The following is a 23,158-nucleotide window of genomic DNA, read 5'->3' on the forward strand; positions in this document are numbered from 1 at the left end:
TGCATCGGACACGTGCAAATGTGAAAATTATTAATATTAGTCATTAATTAATATTAATTCTAACCCTCAACACTAACAGATAAGACATTGGAAAAACATCGCATTGCATAAACAAAACTTTATAGTGTTTGGAATTGAAAACTTTTTTTTAAGTTAAAAAGAGAATAATAGTGACCACGCCCTATGCCTGTCATAATTCTGCGGGTTGTCCGATGTAGGTTCGATAACAATAAGGGCTCACCGTTCCTCCGTTTGTCTCTTCGTATAAACATAAAAAACACTGCAAAACCACACACTTTTTAAAATTTAAATTTTTTTATAAGTGCGGGGCAACGACCCCCGCAGATTATGACAGTCGCCTGAAACACTCTTAACGCGATACGGAACAGCTGTATAAGCATTTTTCAATTAAACGCTAAAGCCAAAGACCGAACCTGATGTACGAGCTTAAAATAAAATTCAAAATGGCGACGTCTATACCGCGAAAAAGGAAAATTAGATAGCCCAGGAACAAAATACAGGTAGCCCACAGCTAAAAAATAAATGTAAATAAACACTAACACAAACAGTATATAGTGTCCGTGGCAGATTAGCTTTTTATTTAGTAAAAAAAAAAAATAAGAGAAAAATAAAATATTAATAATCTGTAAATTTTCAGAATCCATGAAACAATTAAAGAAAATAAAACTTGTTGGCTTTTTTAAATAATTTACTGCTCTTTATTTACCCCGAAAAAAAAAATAGAAGGATGTTATAAGTGTGACGCGTCTGTATGTGTATCCGTATGTCTGCGGCATCGTAGTTCGCGAATGGATCAACCGATTTGAAATTAGTTTGTTTCGAAAGTGACTTTCTGGAGCGTGCTCGATGATTGAAAATTATGTATATTTTTCTAGTTTTATTTGTTGTTTCTCTACTTTTTAGAGTTTTTTGTGTCGGGGGTTTTTAATTGTCAATTATTCTTTCATTAGGTATGTTCATGGATTCCAAAAAAAGGCTGTTCTTTAAAAATCTTTTGTCTATACTCACGTCACCGGCCTTCTCTTTCTTCTTATCTTTCTTTCCTTCCTTCTCCCTCTCTTTATCTTTTTCCCTTTCTTTATCTTTTTTTTCCTTTTTGCTGCTTCGATCGCGCTCTATAAAAAATATATCATCAATAAATAAATTACCTACTATTTGTGACAAAAAAATTATACCAAATCAGTTTCACGCTGTATAACGCATAGCAGGATAGGCAGAGAGAAACTTGTATTAAGGCACTTCGTTCCCCACTTTCCGCCGAATTTTTCGAAGTATTGCGTGTTGAGTGGCGGAACTCAACGCCGAGGTTTTAACTTGGTGCCAGAGCGAAGAAATAAAAGTATTAATAAATAATAATTCATTCCCTCAAGTGGGCATTGTTCCCCTGCGTCTTCGATTGTGGCGTAGTTTGATATAAATGATGGTTGTGGGTTCATATCCGTATTGTAGAATAATTATAAAAAAATGTGAAGTAAGACAAAATGAAATGTTTAGTTTCATAATATAAGAGTTGCCACAATTGACATAGAATTATCAACATTAATTAATTAATTAAAGTAAAATAGTGAACTGAAGTAATCTGTAATTCCTATTTGAATCAACCAAATATCAAATTTTGACGTCACAAGTTGCCATCGATGTACCGTGGCGCAGGGGCACAAGCGTGTGACTATAAATATGACCGGTTATGAGTTCGATTCCCACACAATTTAGCGGAAAGTGAAGAACAGAAGTGTCTTAACACTAGATTACCAGATTTCCTCTGCCTAACCTGCTATGTGCGGGATACAGTGTGAAGATTGAAAAAAGTTACCATAACTATCTTACCAATTAAAAAACATTTCTTTTAAATTCTCTCACCAGAAACCACTAAAAATTTCAAATATAACTCACCTTTCTCCTTCTCCTTCCCGTCTTTCTCTTTTTTCCTCTCTTCTTTCATAATCTTACAGTACTCTCTAAAGTAATCTTCTCTCATCGTGCTGCTTTCGACCGCTTTGTATCGAGCATCGGAATCGATTTTTTTCTTTATATCGACCCACCGAGCCCTCCTATCGATATTTTTCTCTTTGAGAAGCGCTATGAAGTCAGTCTTCGCCTATAAGGAAATATGTATTTTTTAATAGTGTTTCGAGATTGGTGCGAACGGATTGGAACCTGTGGTTTGAGTAGTGGTATAAAGAGCTATATTATGTGAAATAAAAAGCATTATGTAGAGGAGATTTTGTCTGTCATTCATTTGTCATTTTGACAAAATAAATTATATTGTAATAAGAAATTGACGCCATATATCAAGAATTCAATTCAATAAGAAATTGATAAAAAAAAAACAAAAATTCTGACATGAACCAAAAAAATATATTATGTTTTTTTAAATGTAACTTTTTAAATATTGATAAAACTTATTTTTTTTATTCATTAAATAGACGTACAGAAAAGTTAGAGGTTATTGTGGCTAGTCAAAACAGTTATGATTTTAAATCTTATTTAGTCAAAATATATCTATATCTTATTTTATATATTTATTATCTCTAAGATGAACTAACAAAAAAAACAGATTTCTCATTATTTATAAAAATATATATACAAGGATACTCTTTAACGTTACTTACTTTTAACTAAATTAAAATATACGTTGGTACTTAAAGTTTTATTTAATGTCAATCTCCTTTTTTTAAAATAATAATTTAAAACGCATAGCAAACTCTCGTACCACCGTTCAAACCACAAAAATTCCCAGATACGCGTAGTTCATATATTCCATAACCGGCTGAAATAAAAAATGAATTAGTAGCTGAAAAGAAGATTAAATTATTAAAATGCTGTAAAAAGAAAATAAATTACTTCCTGAAATTAATAAAATTGATTAGCGTTAACAAAAGTGGAGGTAATAGCGACATAATATTTTATCTGTAATAGTTATACAGTTGTTTTATTAATTATATAAAAAAATCTTCTAATAATAATGACTTCATAATGATAATAAAGAGATTTAGAATTATTAAAAGTTTCTTACAGTCAATTGATGCAAATGTGTTTTTACTGTACAACACAATAATAGTGACCTCAAAAACTACTCATAAAAATACTTGTGATCAGATTTTTACGATATATCCCGCACACAGGAGAGTAGGCAGAGGGAACCTAGTAATACTACAATACTCTACTACCATTCCCCACTTTCCACCGCCAAATTCCGGAAGCCTCAACACAAAAGCAAAGAAATGAAAATATAAATTTAAAAAAATATTTCATTTCCTCGAGTGGGGATCGAATTCACAACCTGTCGCTTTTACAATCGCACCTCTGTACTCCTGCGCCATGGCAGTGGCCTCAAAAATACTTGTGAAAGTAGTATAAAATGTTGAAAATGAAATGAAACTTTGTGAGGATGGACGTTTGCTTTACTTTCACACAAAAAGTACAGAACGGATTCAGATGAAACTTTACATTTACATTTACACAGCAGAATTTATACATCAGAAAAACACTGGCGCAACTTATATAGGTATTTTATATAATTTGACTACAATATAACCAAAGTTTGGGCGGACGAATCTGACTTTAGGTCGTGAGTATTTAAAATGTTTAAATGATTCTATTCTATTTAAAGCCAGTCGTGGCGCAGAAACAAAAGCGGTTTTACAATTGCAAAAAGCGACAGGTTGTGGATGCGATTCCCACGTGCGACGTTGAATTCTGCCTCTCAACACGCAATTCCTTCAGAATTTGGCGAAAAGTGGGGACGGCCGTATCTTAAGGGGAAAGGAGTGTGTTATAACACTAGTTTCTCAGGTTCTTGCTGTAAACCCTGCTATGTGAAGGATAGTGTGGAGTTTAAAAAAATATATACTACTTAGAAGAGTCGAATTTTGGTTAGATAAATTACGATGACAATACTTTGCCTGCACATAGACTAGAAATATAAAGTGGAAAAAGTATAATCACTCTGTTCCCACTGCCCACATCAATGCAATTTGCAAAATACTTAGTTTGTCGATAAAAATCTCTCAATTTATATATTTTGTCAAAAGACGAGACGTTGCTTAAACATAAAAAAACTGGAAATATATATATAGGCTCTTCCTATATCTGGAAATAAATATATTCACGATTGTTAATTATGAAACAAAATAAAACGTCGTGTTATTGCACACAATGGTTATCGGTTTGATTCCAATTTCAGATTAATATCTATTTCCCGGAGCTGGGTTCCGCGCTGGCGTCAAATGTAGAATGAATAGTTTTAACACTAGTGACCCTTTGTCTATTTCAAAATGTATTTTCACAACTCATTTGTCACCTCCACAATTGTTTATTACTTAAAATCTATTTAATTTTACGGTGCAAGCAAAAATCAGCTTTATGGGTTATCATCGTACTACCAATACTAAAAATTTTATACAATTATCTTTATAGAAATCCATGACATTGTGAATAGGAAAAAAGTAAAACATACATACATAAACAAATAAATAAACATTATTTCTATTTCATTAAAATGTTGAATATAGAAAATTCTGTATTTATTAAGCAGGATTCGAACCTGCGTATGTTATAAAAGTAAAAAAAGTAACCGTTATTATTAAATAATATTTATATATCTTACTTGAGGCCGCTCAAAAAGAGAGTGGGAAACGAAGTGTCTTAACACTAGTTTTCCTCTGCTTATCCTGCTGTGTGCGGGATACAGCGTGAAGCTAATTTAATCTCATTGTGACGTAGTAGAAAACGACTGAATATTTTACACTATGTTTTTTTTAAATCATCATGTTACGAAGAAGATTAATGTAGAAAGTTGTTTAATCTATGACAAATCACTCTACAATGTCCAGTCACTTATGTCTAAAATATGAATATATATTTGATCGAATAAAAAATCGATATACACAAATATCGATTATAATAAACCCACAAAACTGATTATGCTAGTCTATTCTCTTTACTGTTTGCATACATTCGTTCATCATTTACTAAAAATTGATTTTCAAGGTTTTATTATAATAAAAATATTACAAAAACTTTAATATAGATTTACTATTCAAAAATAGTTTTAATTACTTTAATTTTATAATTACTCAAAAAAAAAATATTTAATCTAATATTAGCTTTTGTTTTTTCTAATAATTTCAATGTGCTCTTTAGTTAGGAACTGACAAAGAAGTTTCTTTTTATGACAAAACATAGCTTTTTAAATATAAAAAAATCAAACAGCTCCGTTCAATAGCGTTTGAGAAAAAAAATAGCAATTCCACATCAAAATTGATGCAAATTTTCCAAAAAAATAAAAACGTCTTTATCAATTCTTTTAAATGAAAAAAAAAACAAAGACAAGAAACCTGGAAAAGAAATAATTAGTGAGGTACTTATTTTTTGACAGTTTTTTTTTAATTCATCCAAAAAGTCTTCGAATCAAATTTTACATTCCATTATTTACATTTCTTTTATTGGAAATTGATTTAAACCCATCACCTTTTCCACAGTGGATCACAACCACTCATTTAATTTTATATGCATGCAATATATTTTTTTAAGCTTAATATTTTTTTTCTGTGAAATTGCATATATTTTACTCTTTTTTAACCAATTTGTTAGGCAAAAAACAGGTCTAGATACCAAATCTAGATTTTAACTTTATACTAAATTATGTGTGCTTAAAATTATATCTAACCTTATGTTTCATCTCGTGCATCGGAGCGCCCACTTGACGATTTACTTTATAAAAGTCGATTATATTTATCAAAAGTTATTTGACAAATAAGAAAATTAACAATGGAATTCAATTAAATTGATATTTTTAATAAAATTCTATGACTAATTATTTTAAAGAGACAATGACGAGGAACCAATACGGACAATACATTATTGATTAACTTTAGTCCTAAAAACTGATTTATCATTACAGCCCAAAATTCTTAATTATCAAATAAAAAAAAACATCAAACTAACCATCAACAACAAAAAAAAACATCAAATCACTTAAACTCCATTGTATATTCAGAATTCTAATTTTAAAAACCCGTCAAGAGCAGGTGTTATACACAGACTATAATGCCAATTAGAAAATAGATTTTCTGACATAATTCGTTTTTATATTGATAAATCGCGTTCGCCAAGTGGGCTCCCGAGTAGTGATCCAACGTCGCCTACTACAAGCCCCTGCCGCCGGCGCCGCTCGCCCCGAGCTGTGTGTTGCGTGACTTTGCCGTTATAAATAATTATTATTATTCATGTAAAGCTAAAAATCGATTAAAAAGATACATTTTGAGCCTCTGGTAACTCAAAATCGTTTTTTGGGGTGTCAAATTTTATTTTTCGAGGTAAATCCTATTTATTTCACCATATTTAAGTGATAGCGTTGTGTGTTTGCTTGTGTAACGGCTAAATCATGAAACACAGTTGCTTAATGAAAAGGGGAAAGAGATCAACAAGTCAATATAAATCGCACGATTTTTATATTATTCACATTTTTTATTTAATTAGTCAAGTTTAATTATTTAACATTAACTTTTAAATACTTTGGCATTAAAAATACAATAAAAGAATTGGTAAAATGCGTAATATAAAAAAAGTTTTGACACAAATACTACTATTTTCGATATGTTTTTGTTATCATATTGAAAAAAAAAGACAATATTTTTTTATTAAGTAAAATAAAAAAAATCATTACGAGACCATATCGAACATAGATTAAAAATTGTGACAATTTCATTAATTCCATAAAAAGAATTCAGTTAAAGTAATTTATTATAACAACAATAAATAAAATTTTCGCTTGGCGGTAAAGTACAACAAAAGTATTAACTATAGGATAATAGGATTCGAACCCATTGCCCACTATAATTATTACAACAGGAATCGAACCTGACTACATAAAACATATGAAAAAAGTAAATATACAATATATATAATTATCTGAAAAAAAAAGTATAAAATAAAAAGAAATCTCATGATTCAAAATATATTTTCTGTCTGTGGTAAACAGAACAATAAAATATAATAAAATGGCTGTTAAAAATAATTTAACTTGTATTTATGTAAATATGCTGCACTAAAAAAACCCCTCAGACATAACTAAGTTAAATTTATTTTTAAAAATCTAATATTGAAATAAATAGCTTTAAATAACTTCTTAAATTTTAATTGAAAAAGCTTTAACTTAAATCGCTACAAAATCGATTCACCATTAGCAAACGTATGTGTACGAATACACCCAATATACAAAAAGTTGTAATAATTATTATTATAATAAAGGAATAACCTGAAAAATATCTACGTAGCTTTATATCTATAACTTATTAATCACAGTGTTTGAAGGCGCATCACGGGGCGCAGGTTCAAATCCCGAAATGTAAAAAATATATATATATAAAAATATAATAAACCTGTGCCACATAACAATCATTCATTCATTCCAATTACTCTCAATCCCTTACCTGTTCCCGTTTCCTGTCCTTCTCTTCTTTCTCCCGCTTCCTAACCTCGACTATGTACTCGTTGAAGCACATCTCTCTGTCCCGCATTTTTTCTATACCTTTGAAACGTTCGTCGCGACTGAATTTACTCGAGAAATCCGTGAATGATGATCTGGTAAATGGTAATTAAAATAATAATATTGTGTAAATATATGTGAAGACTACAAAAGTTTTAAAAAAAACGTTAATGGCTTCGGATTTCGAACAATATATACTCCTTCCTATATCCCTCCTTCCTTTTCCTATCCTACCCTTCTATTTTCCTCTCCCTTCGGTTTTCCCCACAAAGGGGTTTTGGAGGTCAGACGGCAGTCGCTCCATTTAAAAACCGCCAACCGCCACTTATATGGACCGACAACGAAAGAAAAGACTGGGTACGGCTAGGGCGTCGCCGCAAAACGACGCGCAGGCACATCGCCCTACACCTGTGACAAGTGGGCAAGGGCTACCGTGTCATGTACGGGCACGGCTAAAGACGCTAGTACCCAGAGGGAAACTCCGCTTTGCAACGTGGAATATTGGCTCTCTGACCGGACGATGCAGGGAACTCGCAGATGTACTCATGAGACGTCGGGTCCAGTGTGCCTTCCTCCAGGAAACACGCTGGAAGGGCAATAAGTCCCGTAACATCGGACAGGGTTACCGGCTTATATACACTGGGTCACCTTCGGGTAGAAACGGTGTAGCGGTAGTGCTTTCTGAAGAGCTTCAGAATGGGCTCCTTGAAGTTGACCGTCGCTCCGACCGCTTGATGCGAGTGAGGGTACTGATTGAGGGCGTTATCACAAACTTAATCAGTGCCTATGCTCCCCAGGCGGGATGTAGCGCGGCCGAAAAGGAGACATTCTGGGAGCAGTATGAAGGGGTGCTACTTGCTGTGCCGTCTACCGAAGTGGTCTTATTTGGGGGGGACTTGAACGGGCACGTCGGTAAGGCTGCTGAGCCGTATGAACGTGTTCACGGGGGTTTTGGGCACGGTCTTCGCAATGCAGAGGGAGAAAACATTCTGAGAACCTGTATTGCGTCTGATCTGGCCGTCGTGAATACGTTCTTCCAAAAGAATTCTCAGCACCTTATCACGTATAAGAGCGGGTCCCACTCAACTCAAATAGACTACTTATTGACCAGACGGTGTCATATGGGCAGGGTAACTAACTGTAAGGTCATTCCAGGCGAAAGCCTAACGGCCCAACATCGTCTTCTTGTCATGGACTTTAACGTCACTCCGAAGAAGAAAGTAGCCGAGAAACGTAGGCCTCGGATCAAGTGGTGGTTGCTGAATGGACCGATGCAGACCGACTTCCTGGCAGAGGTGAAAAGTCACGATATTTCGACGAACACCGAGACTGCTCAGGATGCTTGGGATCGGGCTCAGTCGGCAATCATTGCGGCGGGCAGGCGAGTTCTTGGCCTTTCTAGGGGAGGACGTGTCATCGACAGGGAGACATGGTGGTGGAATGACGAGGTGCAGGAGGTGACTCGTGAAAAGAAGGCTGCCTTTAAGAAGTGGCAGGAATCCAACTCTCCTGAAGACAGACTGGAGTACACAGTAGCTAAACGTGCCTGTAAAAGAGCTGTAGCCAGAGCCCGCAGTGAAAGTTTGTCACCATTGTATGATAAACTTGAAACTGTGGAGGGGCAGAAGCTCATTTACAAACTAGCACGTTCCCGTGATAAAGTGACGCAAGATATCGCAAAATGTCTTTGCGTCAAAGATTCCCAGGGCACGCTGCTCTGTAGTCATGCCTCTGTGAAGGAAAGGTGGAGAAGCTACTTCCAGGAGTTGCTGAATACTCAGCACCCATGCAGTCTTCATCACGACCCACCGCCTAACCTCGGACTTATTGCCCCAATAACCCTTGACGAAACACGTAATTGCCTTCGACGCATGAAGAACGGAAAAGCGGTGGGACCTGACGACATTCCGATCGAAGCGTGGAAATCGTTGGGCTCTCTTGGTGTGCTCATGCTTACTGACCTTTTTAACCATATCTTGAACACTGGTAAGATGCCGCATCAGTGGCGGCTTAGCTTCATTACCCCTATTTACAAAGGAAGGGGCAGTGTTCAAGATTGTGGTAGTTATAGGGGCATTAAGCTTATGAGTCATACCATGAAGCTCTTCGAGCGCATGATCGACCTCAGGCTCCGCCGAGAGTGTACTATCTCTGAGTCTCAATATGGATTTCGGCCAGGATCGGGCACCATGGACGCCATTTTCGCCCTCAGAACTTTGATGGAGGCATACAGGGAAAAAAGGAGAGCTCTGCATGTGGCCTTTTTAGATCTGCAGAAGGCCTTTGACTGTGTGCCTCGTCAGTGTATCTGGTGGGCATTGCGATCCAAAGGGATCCCTGAGGCCTATATTGAGATTATCAGAGACATGTACCACGATTCCGCTTCTATGGTTAGGACTGCTGTTGGCGACACTAGACCCTTCCCTATTACGGTGGGGGTTCACCAGGGCTCGGCTCTTAGTCCGTTCTTATTCAATGTAGTGCTCGATACTGTCTCGGCTCACATCCAGGACCAGCCTCCATGGCTGATGATGTATGCCGACGACATAGCACTCATTGCCGAGAACCGACTGACGCTGGAGCGTAAAGTGAACCTCTGGAAGGGTACGCTTGAGAACGGCGGTCTTAAACTAAATGTGTCGAAGACAGAGTACATGGCCTGCGGGAGCCGGGACTCGAGCACCATCCTTATAGGTCCTGAGCCAGCCGTTAAGTCGGAGAAGTTCAGGTACCTTGGATCCGTTATGCACGAGTCTGGAGGCATCGATCACGATGTCCATGGCCGGATAAGCGCTGCCTGGGCCAAATGGCGGGAGGTCACTGGTGTGGTCTGCGACCGCAGAATACCGCCCAAGCTCAAGGGGCTGATATACAAGAGCATCGTCCGACCGGTTCTTTTATACGGCAGCGAATGTTGGCCAGCACTATCTCGGCACACTCAGGAGCTTCACGTCACGGAAATGAAGATGCTGAGGTGGATGTGCGGCGTAACGCGGTCTGACCGCATACGCAACACATTCATTCGAGGTAGTCTTGGGGTCCGTGACGTAGCGGATAAGCTCCAAGAGAGTCGCTTGAGATGGTTTGGCCACGTTACGCGCCGGCCTAAGAACTATGTCGGACGCAAGTGCCTTGCTATACCAGTCCCTGGGGTGCGACCTCCCGGACGCCCAAGGAAGCGCTGGTTGGATGTCGTGATGCAGGACATGAGAGCCAATGGTCTAACCACCGAGGATGCAAAAGATCGTGCAAAGTGGAGTAGGTTGTGTAGGAAGGCAGACCCTGGCAATAGCCGGGATTAATGCCAGGATGAAGAAGATATTAATGACATTAGTCCGATCATTCGAATTTCTACTGCAGTTCTATTCAACTCACTTGGAATGCAGCTTCGCCTCCTCCATAAGGGCCTTGAACGCTTGTTTCTTTTGTTGTAGTCGGTTTTTTTTCTCCTTTCTTTCCTCCTCTGCTCTCTCCCGGACATATTTGTCGAACACCTGGGAAATAATTGACCAATTATTATTCCTTTGCACTCCCGTGTTAGTCTATTACTGTAAGTACAGTACTGTCGACGAGTATATATTAGCCAGGCTCTAGGCTATATTCAATGGACAGACTACCAGCACGCCTGCTCTCGTGCGTGACAATATAAAATGAGCGACTGTGCGTGACTGTATATTAGGGATGATTGTATGGAATGAGTGCTTTTCCCGTGGTCGCTAATCTGGGCCTCTGGACAACCAGGGTTCTCACCCGGCTGGGTTGACCGCCCAGCAGCACGCAGCCCCCTCGCCTTCTCACTCTTGTCCTAAAGACAACTGTCCAGACTCACTATGGCCAACACAGCGCCACGTCCGTATTAATGGGCGGAGTTTGATCCCACGGCCAGAGGGTCATTTACCCTAAAGCCGTCTCCCCTCTCCCCCTCGAGGGTTGAGTTTACAAACTATATTCTTTAAAAAAAATCTACTTTCAAACATCAATTTTTGCCATCCATAAATTCCGAATACAAAAAAAGCTTGTAAAAACGACTATTCTCGATCGAATTCCCTAAAAAAAAAGGGTAACAAATTCAATTACCTGCTTCCGCTCCCTCGAGTCCAGCAACAAATATCGACTGTCAAACACAATTTTATGCAACTCCTTCTCCCACGGTGAGAAGGCGGACACGTCGCTCTCGTGCAACATCTCAAGGAACGAGCGCACTCGCTGGTCGAAGGGCACCGTGGCTCGGGCGATGGCCGCCCGGGACTCAGCTTCCATTGCTGATTCTTTACCGGCATCGATGTTTTGTGTGCCACGTTTGCGTACTGGCGCCGCTTTGGGTTTAAGAATATTAAGGAAATTATTTAATTATTTTAGGATAGCGACACTAAGTGCAGTATGCAATATAGGAAATGATAAGATGGTGTAGTGCAAAAGAAAAATAAAAAGTTGTTTATGTGCATCTCTATAATCTCCCATATTTATAAATTTCCGATATCAAATAGTGAAATTCTAAAAAAAATCAAGCAATAAGATACTTACTCTCTTCAGGCTTGGACTTTTTAGCAGGTTCGATTTCCGAGTCGGATGATTCCGATTCAGCGTTACGCTTCAGATCGCCGTTCGAGCTCTTAGCTTGTTGGTTGGCCGCCGCTTTGTCTTTATTCTAGAAATAAGATCCAAAATGTTGTTATTGTTCTCCAAAAAAAAAAAAAACTATCATAGATTTGTTCAATTGTCTAGAAATAAACGAAAAAAACATTTGTTTTTCTGTTGTTGTTCTAGAACATAAATATTATATTTTTTAAATCTTTGTAATAAAAATAAAAAGGAGACAAAAATAATATATCTTTACAAGCTATAGAAAAAAATCACTTCCCTGCATCCCTATAAATAAAGCGCGGCACTAAATTCCCCCACTAAACATACAAAAATTACACGATGCGTGGAGAACAGGGTGTCTTCACACTAGGTCCACTCTGCCTACCAAACTAAATGCGGGATACAGCGTGAAGTATCTTCCTTTTGAACAATATGTTTGGATAGATCTATCCCATATAATTTTGTCACTGGCATAAATTGGGGGCACCAGAATTGACACTGGCACTACCAGAACTGACATTAGATGTATGGGCAACGGCTTCGCCACCTGTACTTGTAGTTCCTATATTTTAGCATGGTGAACACTAGCTACACTGCCCACCAGCACTGGCACTTACTAGCGACCTCAGCGACATATAAATTTATCACTGGCATACTGTACATTAACTATATAACTCACTACATCTTTCCCCTGTGTAGTGGCTTGTTGGGCACTGGCACTGGCAGCACTAGTACCACTGGAATTAGGTGGATGGGCAACAGCTTGGTCCACATCAGCTCTGCCAGCCAGCTGTGCGGGTCGTTCCCATACAGACAGACGAGCAGTAGGGTTGTAGAAAAAGACACGACCGTCGCCTGTCCACACTACGCACCTTTGTAGACAAAAAACAAAGTTAGGGGTTCAGGTAGGTTCTCTTCTCATATTCAGTGGGTACATAATAAAAAAATGTCCTTTTTTGTATATTTATGGCATCTTTTAAGTGGAATACATTGTAAATGAGTTATAAGAATTATAGAATCGTGAGTGGACATCACATGAATATTACATTTAAAATATTCTGTACATCACTAATATATATATTAATTTTCTATGCTTTCCCTATTATATGGGGGTAAAGCGTGAAAACACCACTAACCACGGTGTGCCCGAAATAGGCGTGCTCGACACCGGCCTGCTCTTGTCTGTCTTCGCCTTCTCCTTTTCCGCCTTTTCCCGCTCTGCCTTCTCCCGCTCGACCTTTTCCCGTTCCGCCTTTTCCCGCTCAGCCCGCTCCCGTTCCCGATCGGCACGCTCGCGTTCCGCCGCCGCCTCCGCCGCCGCTACCGCCTCCGCGTGCGCGTCTACGTCTATTACTGGTAGAGAAATAAAAAAAAATATATCCTAGTAATGCATCAAATGTAAAAGTTTGTGAGGATGGATATTTGTACTAGTTTGATGCAAAAATTATAAAACAGATTTAAATGAAAAAAAAAGCCGCTTCACGCTGTATCTCGCACACAGCACGGTAAGCGGAGGGAACATATTGTTAAGGCACTCCGTTCCCCACTTTCTGCCGAATTCTGGAGGCGTTGCGTGTTGAGTGGCAGAACTCAACGCCGCGCTTTGCCTCGACGCTAGAGTGAAGAAATGGATATATATATAAACGTAAATAAATATTCTCCTTCCTCGAGTGGGGATCGAACCCTCAACCGTCGAGTTACAGTCACACCCTTGTGTCGCTGCGCCACGACGGCCTCATAGATGAAACTTTACAGTAATATAGCTTATATATATTAAAATAACACACACTAAAATTCTCTAAGCTTTTTTTTATAATTCGGCTGTAAATAATTAATATTTATTTTTTGTAAGATTTAAGGATTCTTTTAATTATAGTAGGCGTGAGTAAGTCGACAGAGTTTTAACATTGTAAGTCGCTATATATAAGATGTTATTATGGTTATATTTCCTAGTGTTTGCAAAAAGTTTTATTTCCTCTGGAGGGTTTTGGTCATAATTATAGCAGTAAATGCTATGTGCAGGATACAGCGTGAAATTGTTAAAAATTAGACCGCCGTAGCGTAAACACGGTGCTTGTGGGTTCGAGTTCCACTCGTGAAAGAAATATTTAATATTGTTATTTCCTCGCTCTGGCAAAACAAGGCAGAACGTGTTGAGTTCCGCCACTCAATGCGTAAATTATTCAGAATACGCGGGAAAGTGGGAAACGGAATTGTTCTAACGAATAAAGTGTCTTAACACTAGGTTTCCTCTGCCTACCTGCTATGTGCGGTATACAGCGTGAAGCTAAAAAAAAAATCTAATAAATAAATCAAACCTTCAATCTTACTGTCAATAATCTCCAGGCCGTCCTTCTTGTCCGACTTCTCGTTCTTCTCTAGCGCTATTTTCGCTCTTAGTTCTGAAAATTAAGATGCAATCAAACATTATTATATAAAAAAAAAAAGATTTTTACCTCAAAAGGAAAAAACCCTATACCATTTTTTGGGTCAGATCGAAATTGATTTTATTTCCAATACCTTCATGGCCACTCAAGAGAAATAAATAGGTTCCAAATTATGCTAAGCTCACCTTTTTTTTAAATCGTAGTTAAGAAAAATGAATTATTGTATGGGAGCCAAATGTAAAATTTAACAATATAAGTTTTTATGTATGGATAGTAGTAGGCTATCGAGTCCCTCTCTTGTCTAGGATCTAGTGACTCACTCTCCAACTCCTTCATAGGTGCCGGCTTCTCCCACACACTCTGGCTAGTGGCGGCGTGGTAGTAGTATGGTCTACCATCGGGAGCTCTGTGCGTAGTCCATTCGGCTGCTCGCGCTTGTAACTCTGGTGAAATAACCTAGAAAATACGAATTTAATAGTATTTATTATGATAGTATTTAAGATTTTTATTACCTGTAAAGAAAGTATAATATCTTTATTACTTATGAGTTTTTACAGTGTTCCGTCAATATCTTATTTCAACTTTTTTTGTGAAACTATTTAAAAATCCCACAACTAATCCACTGCCCGCGCGTACTGAGTATAATATGTTCTCATCAAGCATAGTCGTCGCTTCAATTCAAATTAAATTGCACTTGCATTGTATTTAAATTAGATGACCTAAATATATATTTATAATTATAATAAAATTTAACTGATGAGTGTCTGTACATGTAAGATACATGTGAAAATTAGTTTTTGAGGGTTCTTCACAATGTAATTGAAACCAAAAATATTTCTAATTTTTTTGTCTAATCTAGGCAGAAGGCAGAGAACCTAGTGTTAACACTTTTCGCCGAATTTTTCGAGACAATGCGTGTTAAGTGGCGGAACTTAATGGTACCAGAGCGAAGTATGTTAAAATAGTAAATTAAAATATGAAGAAATAATAATTCGTTTCACTATTTTTTCTGTGTCTGTGTGTTTATGCACGCTAATTAGTTATTTAGTTATGTTATTACAAGATGAAAGTAATTCAGATGTGAAAGTAAATGGGTAGTTCAAGCGGACGAAGCCGTGTGCGGGTCACTAGTTAATAATATATGAATCTATATCTTAATTCGCAAACCAGTTAACTCCAATTATGTGAACTTTATAAGAAATACCGAAAACAAGATGATGAAGATATGTTATGCAAAATAAATAACGTTTGTAGATAGTAAATTTAATTAAAAGTAATAAAAGTAATTTTGAAATATTTCATTTCTTCGAATGAGAATCGAACCCACAACCTGTCCCATTTACAATCACATGCTTGTGTCCCTGCGCCCTGACTGGCCTCAAATGACGTATTAAACCTTCATAACACTTATTAATAAAATATATGCATAATATTTACGACAATAATATACATAAATATTTTTAATAAGTATTCTGCAAGAAATAACAAGGTTTTTAAGTGTATCTTGTCATGTTCATGCAGATGGAGTGAGCCGGTTTGCGAATAAAAATATCGATAACTAAAAAATCTAAACAATTCTCACCGTCTCCTCCTTAGAGGGCGCAGCAGGCTGCTCCGCGGGAGCTTCACTGGCTGCCATCGGAGCACCCATCTGGGACATTTGCGTTGCCGCACCTACTGTAAATTATAAAACAAATAACATCAATTATTGAGGTCAGACGAACAAAGACGAACATACGAAGAGTTTGCTTTATTAAACGCAATAATCTAAGGAACTCAGGTTTGAATCAAGAAAAAAGTTTATGTTGGATAGTCCATTTATCGAGAAAACTACTACTGCTATTATTAAGTTACGACGGATATTTGTTCTACATTACGCAAAAACTACTGAACGGATTTAGATGAACCCTAATAATATATAGCTTATATCTCAGAATACATAAGCTACATATGTAACATAACTAATCAAGTTTAAGAGCGAGGGCGACATGTTGCTCATGTTAGCTAAAATTTATAAAAGAAAATGCCCCTATGTTTCTCGTAACTTAGTAATCGAACCCACACCCACCTGCATCTGGGACAGCAGCTGTCGCGGCTGCAATGCCAGGGGGTTGGGCCACCATGGGGGGCGCCCACCATCCCCCCCACGCGCCGCCAGCGCCGTTCGGCATGTTGCCCATATTGGGCATGTTACCCATGTTGGGCATATTGCCCATTGGCCCACTGGCCATATTTGGAATGTTAGCTAAAAATAAATATTTTACTAATATATAAAAACTCCACAAAAAACTCTAAAAAGTAACAAACTATAAAAGAGCTGATAATCTTCAATCGCGCCTTAAGAATTCTAAATAGTAAACTAGAAAAAAAATCAGCAATGTCTGAGGAGACTGAGTGTATAGTCTGGCAAACATGTTATTGATAATGGAAAGCACGCGCGGCAAATTGCGCAGAAAGCGTATTTTGATGTCTGCACATGGACCGATTCCCGGTAAGGGCTCGCGGGGAATCGTTGCGGGGTGTGACCGGGCTACGGTACAGTCGAGTGCAACGCTATCAGTTCATTACTATGAAATATGAATATAATATGGCGTAGTAGAGGATATTTATCTAGTAATATTATAAAAATTAGTAAAAAACACCAAACCAACATGCAAAATGAAGATATGGTAAATTGAAAAATTTAATAAAAAACTGAATTAAATTATTAAAATGAGGCCACATACAAATCTTCTCAATCCAAATTCATAGTAAAATTTTTTTTTAATAATGGAAATAGAGGTCTTAACAAATAAATTATGTTAATAAATTATATCTCCAAATTAAATCAAAATTTTATTACCGTTTTATTTAAAACGTTAATGCAAGAAAGTAAAAAATAAAAATTGACAAATAATATAGCAAATAATCAAAACGGTAAAGGGCATTTTTGTTTACAATTAATTATATTCTTGTTTGAACAATATAGTGTGAGCTCGATTGTACCTTTAAAGATGTGTGGGTGCGAATTTCCTGTAAGGACGTAGCGCTCACACTGACGCAAATGGCAAACTAGGGCAAAGGGATACCGCACTCTCATTTTTTGTACCTCAAAATTTATTGAAATAATTTACCCAATATTATTTTCTTTTATATAATCTTTAAGAAGTTTAAATATTGCCAGATATTTCTTTATTCATATTGCATAGTTTATAAGCTTGTATTATGCACACTGAATGTTTATGTTGTACATAAGTGTGTATATAGTATATACACATATAACTAAATATCATGTGCCATTAGTTATATAAGCAGAAGCTTAGAATTGATTAATAATTTATTGACTCAAAAATGTTATTATACTTTTCGGACTAGTCTTGATTTTATTTTATTTCATCGACAACAATGTATGGAACAGCTGATTATTTTGCGATATTTAGATATCCTCATAAAATTTTCGTTTTGTATAATTTACTACAACATAAACATGATCAGATATTTTAATTATCGTATAGGTAAATGTGATTTGCTAAGCGTGAGGTGAAACAACATAACAGGGTAACACTGATCGAACGTTCCTGCGCATATGTATACTGCGCAATTTACCGCGCGTGCTTCCCATTATCAATAACATATTTGCCAGACTATATCAATACTAACTTTCCTTTGCATATCCCACAATATGCGGGATACAGGGCTCGGGAAGCTAAATAAAAAAAAGAAACCAACCTTTATTTCCTTGCTGTGCCGTAGTGTCCATTTGCGGTGCTGAGTCACCCGGTGGAGCATCATCCATGTCTTGGCTCTCTTGTTGATTATCTGGTTTTTGTTGCATTTGTTGTGTGTTATCTGTGGACAAATTGATATGTTGAGAAGGTATAGCGCATCACTTATTTATATAATGCTTTATGATACATTTTATATTCCATATCAGAAACTACTAAAGATTTGATAATTAAATTTCAGACATTGAGATTGTTAAATTAAAAAAAAAATGTTATTGATCAAATAAAATTGTGTCTTTTTTTAATTAAAAGTATTATTATTAATTGTACATAATAATATACTCACTATCCTTAACCCACGGCGGTGGGGTCATGAATGGGGGCATAGCACCGGGCGGTGGGCCCTGAGGACCCACACCTGGGGGCATCATACCCATCATGCCGTTAGGCATCATGCCCATTGGGGGCCCGCCCATAGGGGGACCACCCATTGGGCCGTTCATGGGCATCGGTTGACCGTTTGTTGCTGTTTAAAAGAAAAAAAATCTGTATAGTATATATATATAGAAATACGCATACGCATTTGGAAATAGCAGTATGTCTGTAAGAAACACAATGCTTGTGGGTTCAATATTGTGCGTGGGGAACAGGCTGTCTCAACACTAAGTTCCCTTTACTTACTTACTTACATGCTGGATACAGTGTGAAACTAAGTAACACTTACCATTATTGGCCATAGCTTCAATCTCAGCCTGTGTAATAACTTTGCAAGTGGGTGACTCTTGGGGCCTGGTCCATGTGGTTTCCCGTGTCCTAGCGTGGTAGTAGTAAGACTTGCCTTCGTCCGATTTCGTCTCCACCCATAGTTCTGGTGCGGGCTGTGGAAAATATATTGAAATAATTAAAACAATTACTTAAATTTGAGATAAAAAGTAATTAATAATCACAGTGGAACCCATTTCATGTTCTTAAAACATTCTCGATTAAGTCATCTTTCAAACAAAAAAACTAAGTCAAAATCAGCTCATCTGTTTGGGAGCTACAATGAATACTGACATATAGATATACACATACACAGCCCTCTGTTTTTGTCATTAAAAATTTAACTAACTTCAAATGCCTATTACTTAAATTAAAGGGAACTTATATATTTTATATATTTTACAATGGCTATGCACTTGGGGCTTCCCCCGCATGTACTATCCAATTAATATTCTCATTAGAATTATTTTTGTGACCTTATAATATTTATTATTTTAAAAACAATATCCATAATAGATAGCTGAAGTTTTAGCCACTAACACTTTGTAGCAATTATATTGCAAACAATCATTTATATTAAATAAAAATTTCACAAAAACAACTTTAAAAGTAGTATTAAATAATTAAAACTTAAATACTGTTATAGTAAAAGGAATAAAATTTATTTAGCATTAAAAAATATATATATTAACATATCAAATAAGCTAAGGTTATTTCCTCACATTACATTTGTTAAAGAAAAATCTAAACATAAACTAAACTACCAAACTTACCATATTAGGTGGAGGCATGCCTGGTGGTCCAAACGGAGGGGGCTGGCCCATCATATTAGGCGGAGGACCCATTGGACCACCTGGCGGCATCATACCAGGTGGCGGTCCAAACGGAGGGGGCCCTCCCATCATACCAGGTGGGGGTGGTCCCATTGGACCCCAGTTGTTATCAAAGTTAGGTCCATTGTTGGGTCCAAAGCGTGGACCACCTCTCCCTCTGAAGAAACCTCTGCCTCTCATTGGTGGACCTCCAGGTCCATAGCCTCGACCACGGAACCTCATAGGTGGTGGGGGCCCGTTCATCCAGCCTGGTGGTGGGCCACGGCCTCTGCCCCTATTTATAATACATATTATTATTTAATAATTTAATTTAACAAAAGATTATATTCAAATAAGCAAGGTGTGTATGACATATGACACATTTTAAGGGCCCAAGGCAACTCAGACTTAAGGTACAGTAGTTATATTTTAGCTTATACCTGCGACAAATGGACTATGCAATACAAGTTTTTTTAATTATAAAACCAATAGTTCCTGAGACAAGTGTGTTTATACAAACAAATTATTCAGCCACTCTATTTTTTATATTTTTGTACATTATGTGTTTGTACATTTACAGAAGTAACTGGGATACCATATTGAGTGGTGAGCGGAATGATGAACTTAATCTTATTAGATAGGGACTATAGGGACTGTCCTCTCACTACAAACCCACTGTTTTTGTGTTTGCAGTGAAATGAGTCTCTACATGCACTATAGCAGCCTATTTGCTCACTTTGAGTAAGTATCAAGCCCAAAACAATGGTTATGTGTTGGACAGTCAAATGCTGTCCCACAGCACAACAATAACATAAAAAAACCGAATTTCAGGCAAATAAAATACGAAAAATTATACAATAAATTGTAGCACTTAATATTTATTTCATTGCTTTTGATCTTGAGGCCAGTTGTGGCGCAGAGGCAAAATAATCATCGCAGAGCTAAAAACAATGTGTATAGATGCTAATCTTTGAAGAATAACAAAATTGTTTGTAAAAAATTCAATATTTTTTAAAGAAGTTAAGTATATAGTACACAATGATTTTATTTTAACCAATATTTTTACGAGATGTATACAATCTATAAGTAATGTTTCTTCTTTAGAAGAATAGCTTTTTTCAAAAACAAATTTAATATCAAGAAAAGTTAAGTTTTATGTTCTTCCCCTAAATTTAAGACATTGTGTTTCATTGATTGATGAAAACTCAATAAAATTCTTTGTCTAGCCAGAGAAGGCAAATTAAAGTAATTAATTCCTCCAAGCAGGAATCAAATCCACAACCTTTGTGTTTACAGTTAGACATAGCTCAACAATGGCTCTTTAATATTACACTACAATTAGCTTAAATCTGCATAATTTGCATACAATATATATATCACGTACATATTAGGAAAATAACATATCATGATAATTGATATATGAATTATGAAGAAACATAATAAACAATCATAAAGTGGTTAGACGCTAGCATGTATAATTTTTTACTTCACCAAAAGGGAACTTATTTATTTAAACACTGAGCTTTGTCACTTTACACCAAATTTATAAAATGTGAATGAGTGTGGAACTGAATACCAAGCTTTGTCTAAATATTTAATCAGAATTTTATTCTTACCATTTTAATACATTATAGAGACGTTAACAGGGTATTATAATAAACGTAAAGCTTAATTTTTAGTTTCAAAACTAAAAATTAATACATAATATAAAAGTTTTAATCTATATGAATTGCATAACTCAATATACATATATTTCTTAAAAATTATAATTATAACAATATTTACTTACTTATTTTCATACTTACTACTAAATAAATAAATAAGCAATTAATATGTAAATATGTTTAAAATAGCAATACAAGAGGCATTTAAAACAGCCAAAACTAGGATAGGATTAATATATTTTTTTTCAATTAGAAAAGAAAGTAAGGTATACCTAAAGTTACCCCGACCACCACGACCACCTCGGAATCCGTTCCCAGCATCATCATCATCGAAAACATCATCATAATTGGAAACATCGGCAAAATCTTTACTAGGATCACTTGTACTATCGTTATTGTCATTCGTGCGGTTTATTATATCATTTATATTAGAGTCCTGTGTATCCATATATTCGTCTTCCATTTTTAGTACTATAATTATTATATTTTAATCACAAAATTCTTTATTTCCGCATAACTAAATAATGTTTTTGCGAACACTAAGACCACATTTTACAATGGCGGAAACAACATATACATAAAATGGCGGACAGTGGCTTCGATAGGGACTGCCGTTTTAAGTATAGATTAAAAATTTCCGATTTTTGGTATAAGGTTCGATTTATTGGAATTCTTTCTATATTTACGGATATAGAATAAGTCTTTAAATACTATATTTTTTAAAATAATTGATGTATATATAAATAGACTATAAATAAACTTATTATAATATATATAACTCTTCAATTCATAATTCTATTTATGGAATCTCTTTTACATGTAAGCACACAATTATAAATTACAAGCGCCTATGAATGTAATGTACTAATATTATAAGTAGTAATTAACAAGAACAATTCATATTTAATTTTAATTTTACACATTATAACAAAATATTATTTGCTCCATATATGTTCGGAGGCGCTTATAACTTATTAGGATTTAGGAGTGTCTGGCAGGGAATAGCTAATGCTAAGGATAACCATACTAAGTATCTGGCAATGGATAACATAATTTTTTTTCTAATATAAAAAAGAGCATTATAATTTAACATAAGTAAGGTACCAGTACTATTCTAGGTACTACATATGTTTTGTACTTAAAATAGTACCTAACTTTTGTTAAATTATGCTGATTTTAAATTATAACCTCTATATATAATAAAACAGTAAAAATATTTTGTCTGTACATTTAACATTTTTGACTGAAATGGATAGAGGGGTATTTAAAAAGAATAATAGAAAGCAAAAATGTTTTTTTTTTATTTCTTGTCTGTCTGTATGTATGTATGTATGTATGTATGTATGTATGTATGATCACGCTAATCTTCGAAAGTACTGAACCGATTTACTTCAAACTTTCACCAATTACTTTGTTTTAACTCAACTTAACATCTAAAGTTTGTTTTATCAAAATCGGTCCATTAAAAATAAAATTATGGGCATTTGAATGAACTCAAGGCATGAGTTTGCCTACAAATATACAGCAATCCATATGTATACTTATACTTAAAATAAATTTGTATTTGTTTGTGATAAATCTGTATTTTTAACCGACTTTTAGAACAGGAAGGAAGGAAGGAAGGAAGGAGGTTTGAGGCAGTTCTCAAATAAATATTTTCGATTCGATATTCGATTCATTCAATTATTTTGAATTCGATTTCAATATTGGATTATTCGATTTGATTTGGGTA

At 35.9% G+C, this 23,158-nt stretch overlaps 1 protein-coding gene across 4 annotated transcripts in view; it reads right to left on the minus strand.

The window, feature by feature from the left end:
- LOC146530307 (transcription elongation regulator 1-like) overlaps positions 1 to 22,014 on the minus strand; it is a 29,267-nt gene extending 7,253 nt beyond the window's left edge. The window contains exons 1-17 of one of the 4 annotated variants that reach the window (XM_085200812.1): positions 21,699 to 22,013; positions 19,724 to 20,057; positions 18,913 to 19,066; positions 18,535 to 18,714; positions 18,193 to 18,312; positions 16,553 to 16,729; positions 16,067 to 16,161; positions 14,805 to 14,940; positions 14,428 to 14,499; positions 13,234 to 13,450; positions 12,777 to 12,969; positions 12,038 to 12,161; positions 11,591 to 11,829; positions 10,889 to 11,007; positions 7,458 to 7,608; positions 1,915 to 2,119; positions 1,030 to 1,136 (exon numbers count right to left, since the gene is read on the minus strand). In XM_085200812.1, coding sequence (XP_085056938.1) covers positions 1,030 to 1,136; positions 1,915 to 2,119; positions 7,458 to 7,608; positions 10,889 to 11,007; positions 11,591 to 11,829; positions 12,038 to 12,161; positions 12,777 to 12,969; positions 13,234 to 13,450; positions 14,428 to 14,499; positions 14,805 to 14,940; positions 16,067 to 16,161; positions 16,553 to 16,729; positions 18,193 to 18,312; positions 18,535 to 18,714; positions 18,913 to 19,066; positions 19,724 to 20,057; positions 21,699 to 21,889 — 2,814 coding nt within the window. In that variant the 5' untranslated portion in view covers positions 21,890 to 22,013. Of the gene's footprint in view, positions 1 to 1,029; positions 1,137 to 1,914; positions 2,120 to 7,457; positions 7,609 to 10,888; positions 11,008 to 11,590; positions 11,830 to 12,037; positions 12,162 to 12,776; positions 12,970 to 13,233; positions 13,451 to 14,415; positions 14,500 to 14,804; positions 14,941 to 16,066; positions 16,162 to 16,552; positions 16,730 to 18,192; positions 18,313 to 18,534; positions 18,715 to 18,912; positions 19,067 to 19,723; positions 20,058 to 21,698 lie in introns of all 4 variants that reach the window. The other 3 variants (XM_085200811.1, XM_085200814.1, XM_085200813.1) reach the window with 3 other exon arrangements.
- Between the last annotated feature and the right edge of the window lie 1,144 nt (positions 22,015 to 23,158).

Source organism: Heliconius melpomene, chromosome 17 (genome assembly GCF_056956725.1).
Source record: "Heliconius melpomene rosina isolate 202511_hmr_F chromosome 17, ASM5695672v1, whole genome shotgun sequence".
Taxonomy (NCBI): Eukaryota; Metazoa; Arthropoda; class Insecta; order Lepidoptera; family Nymphalidae; genus Heliconius; species Heliconius melpomene.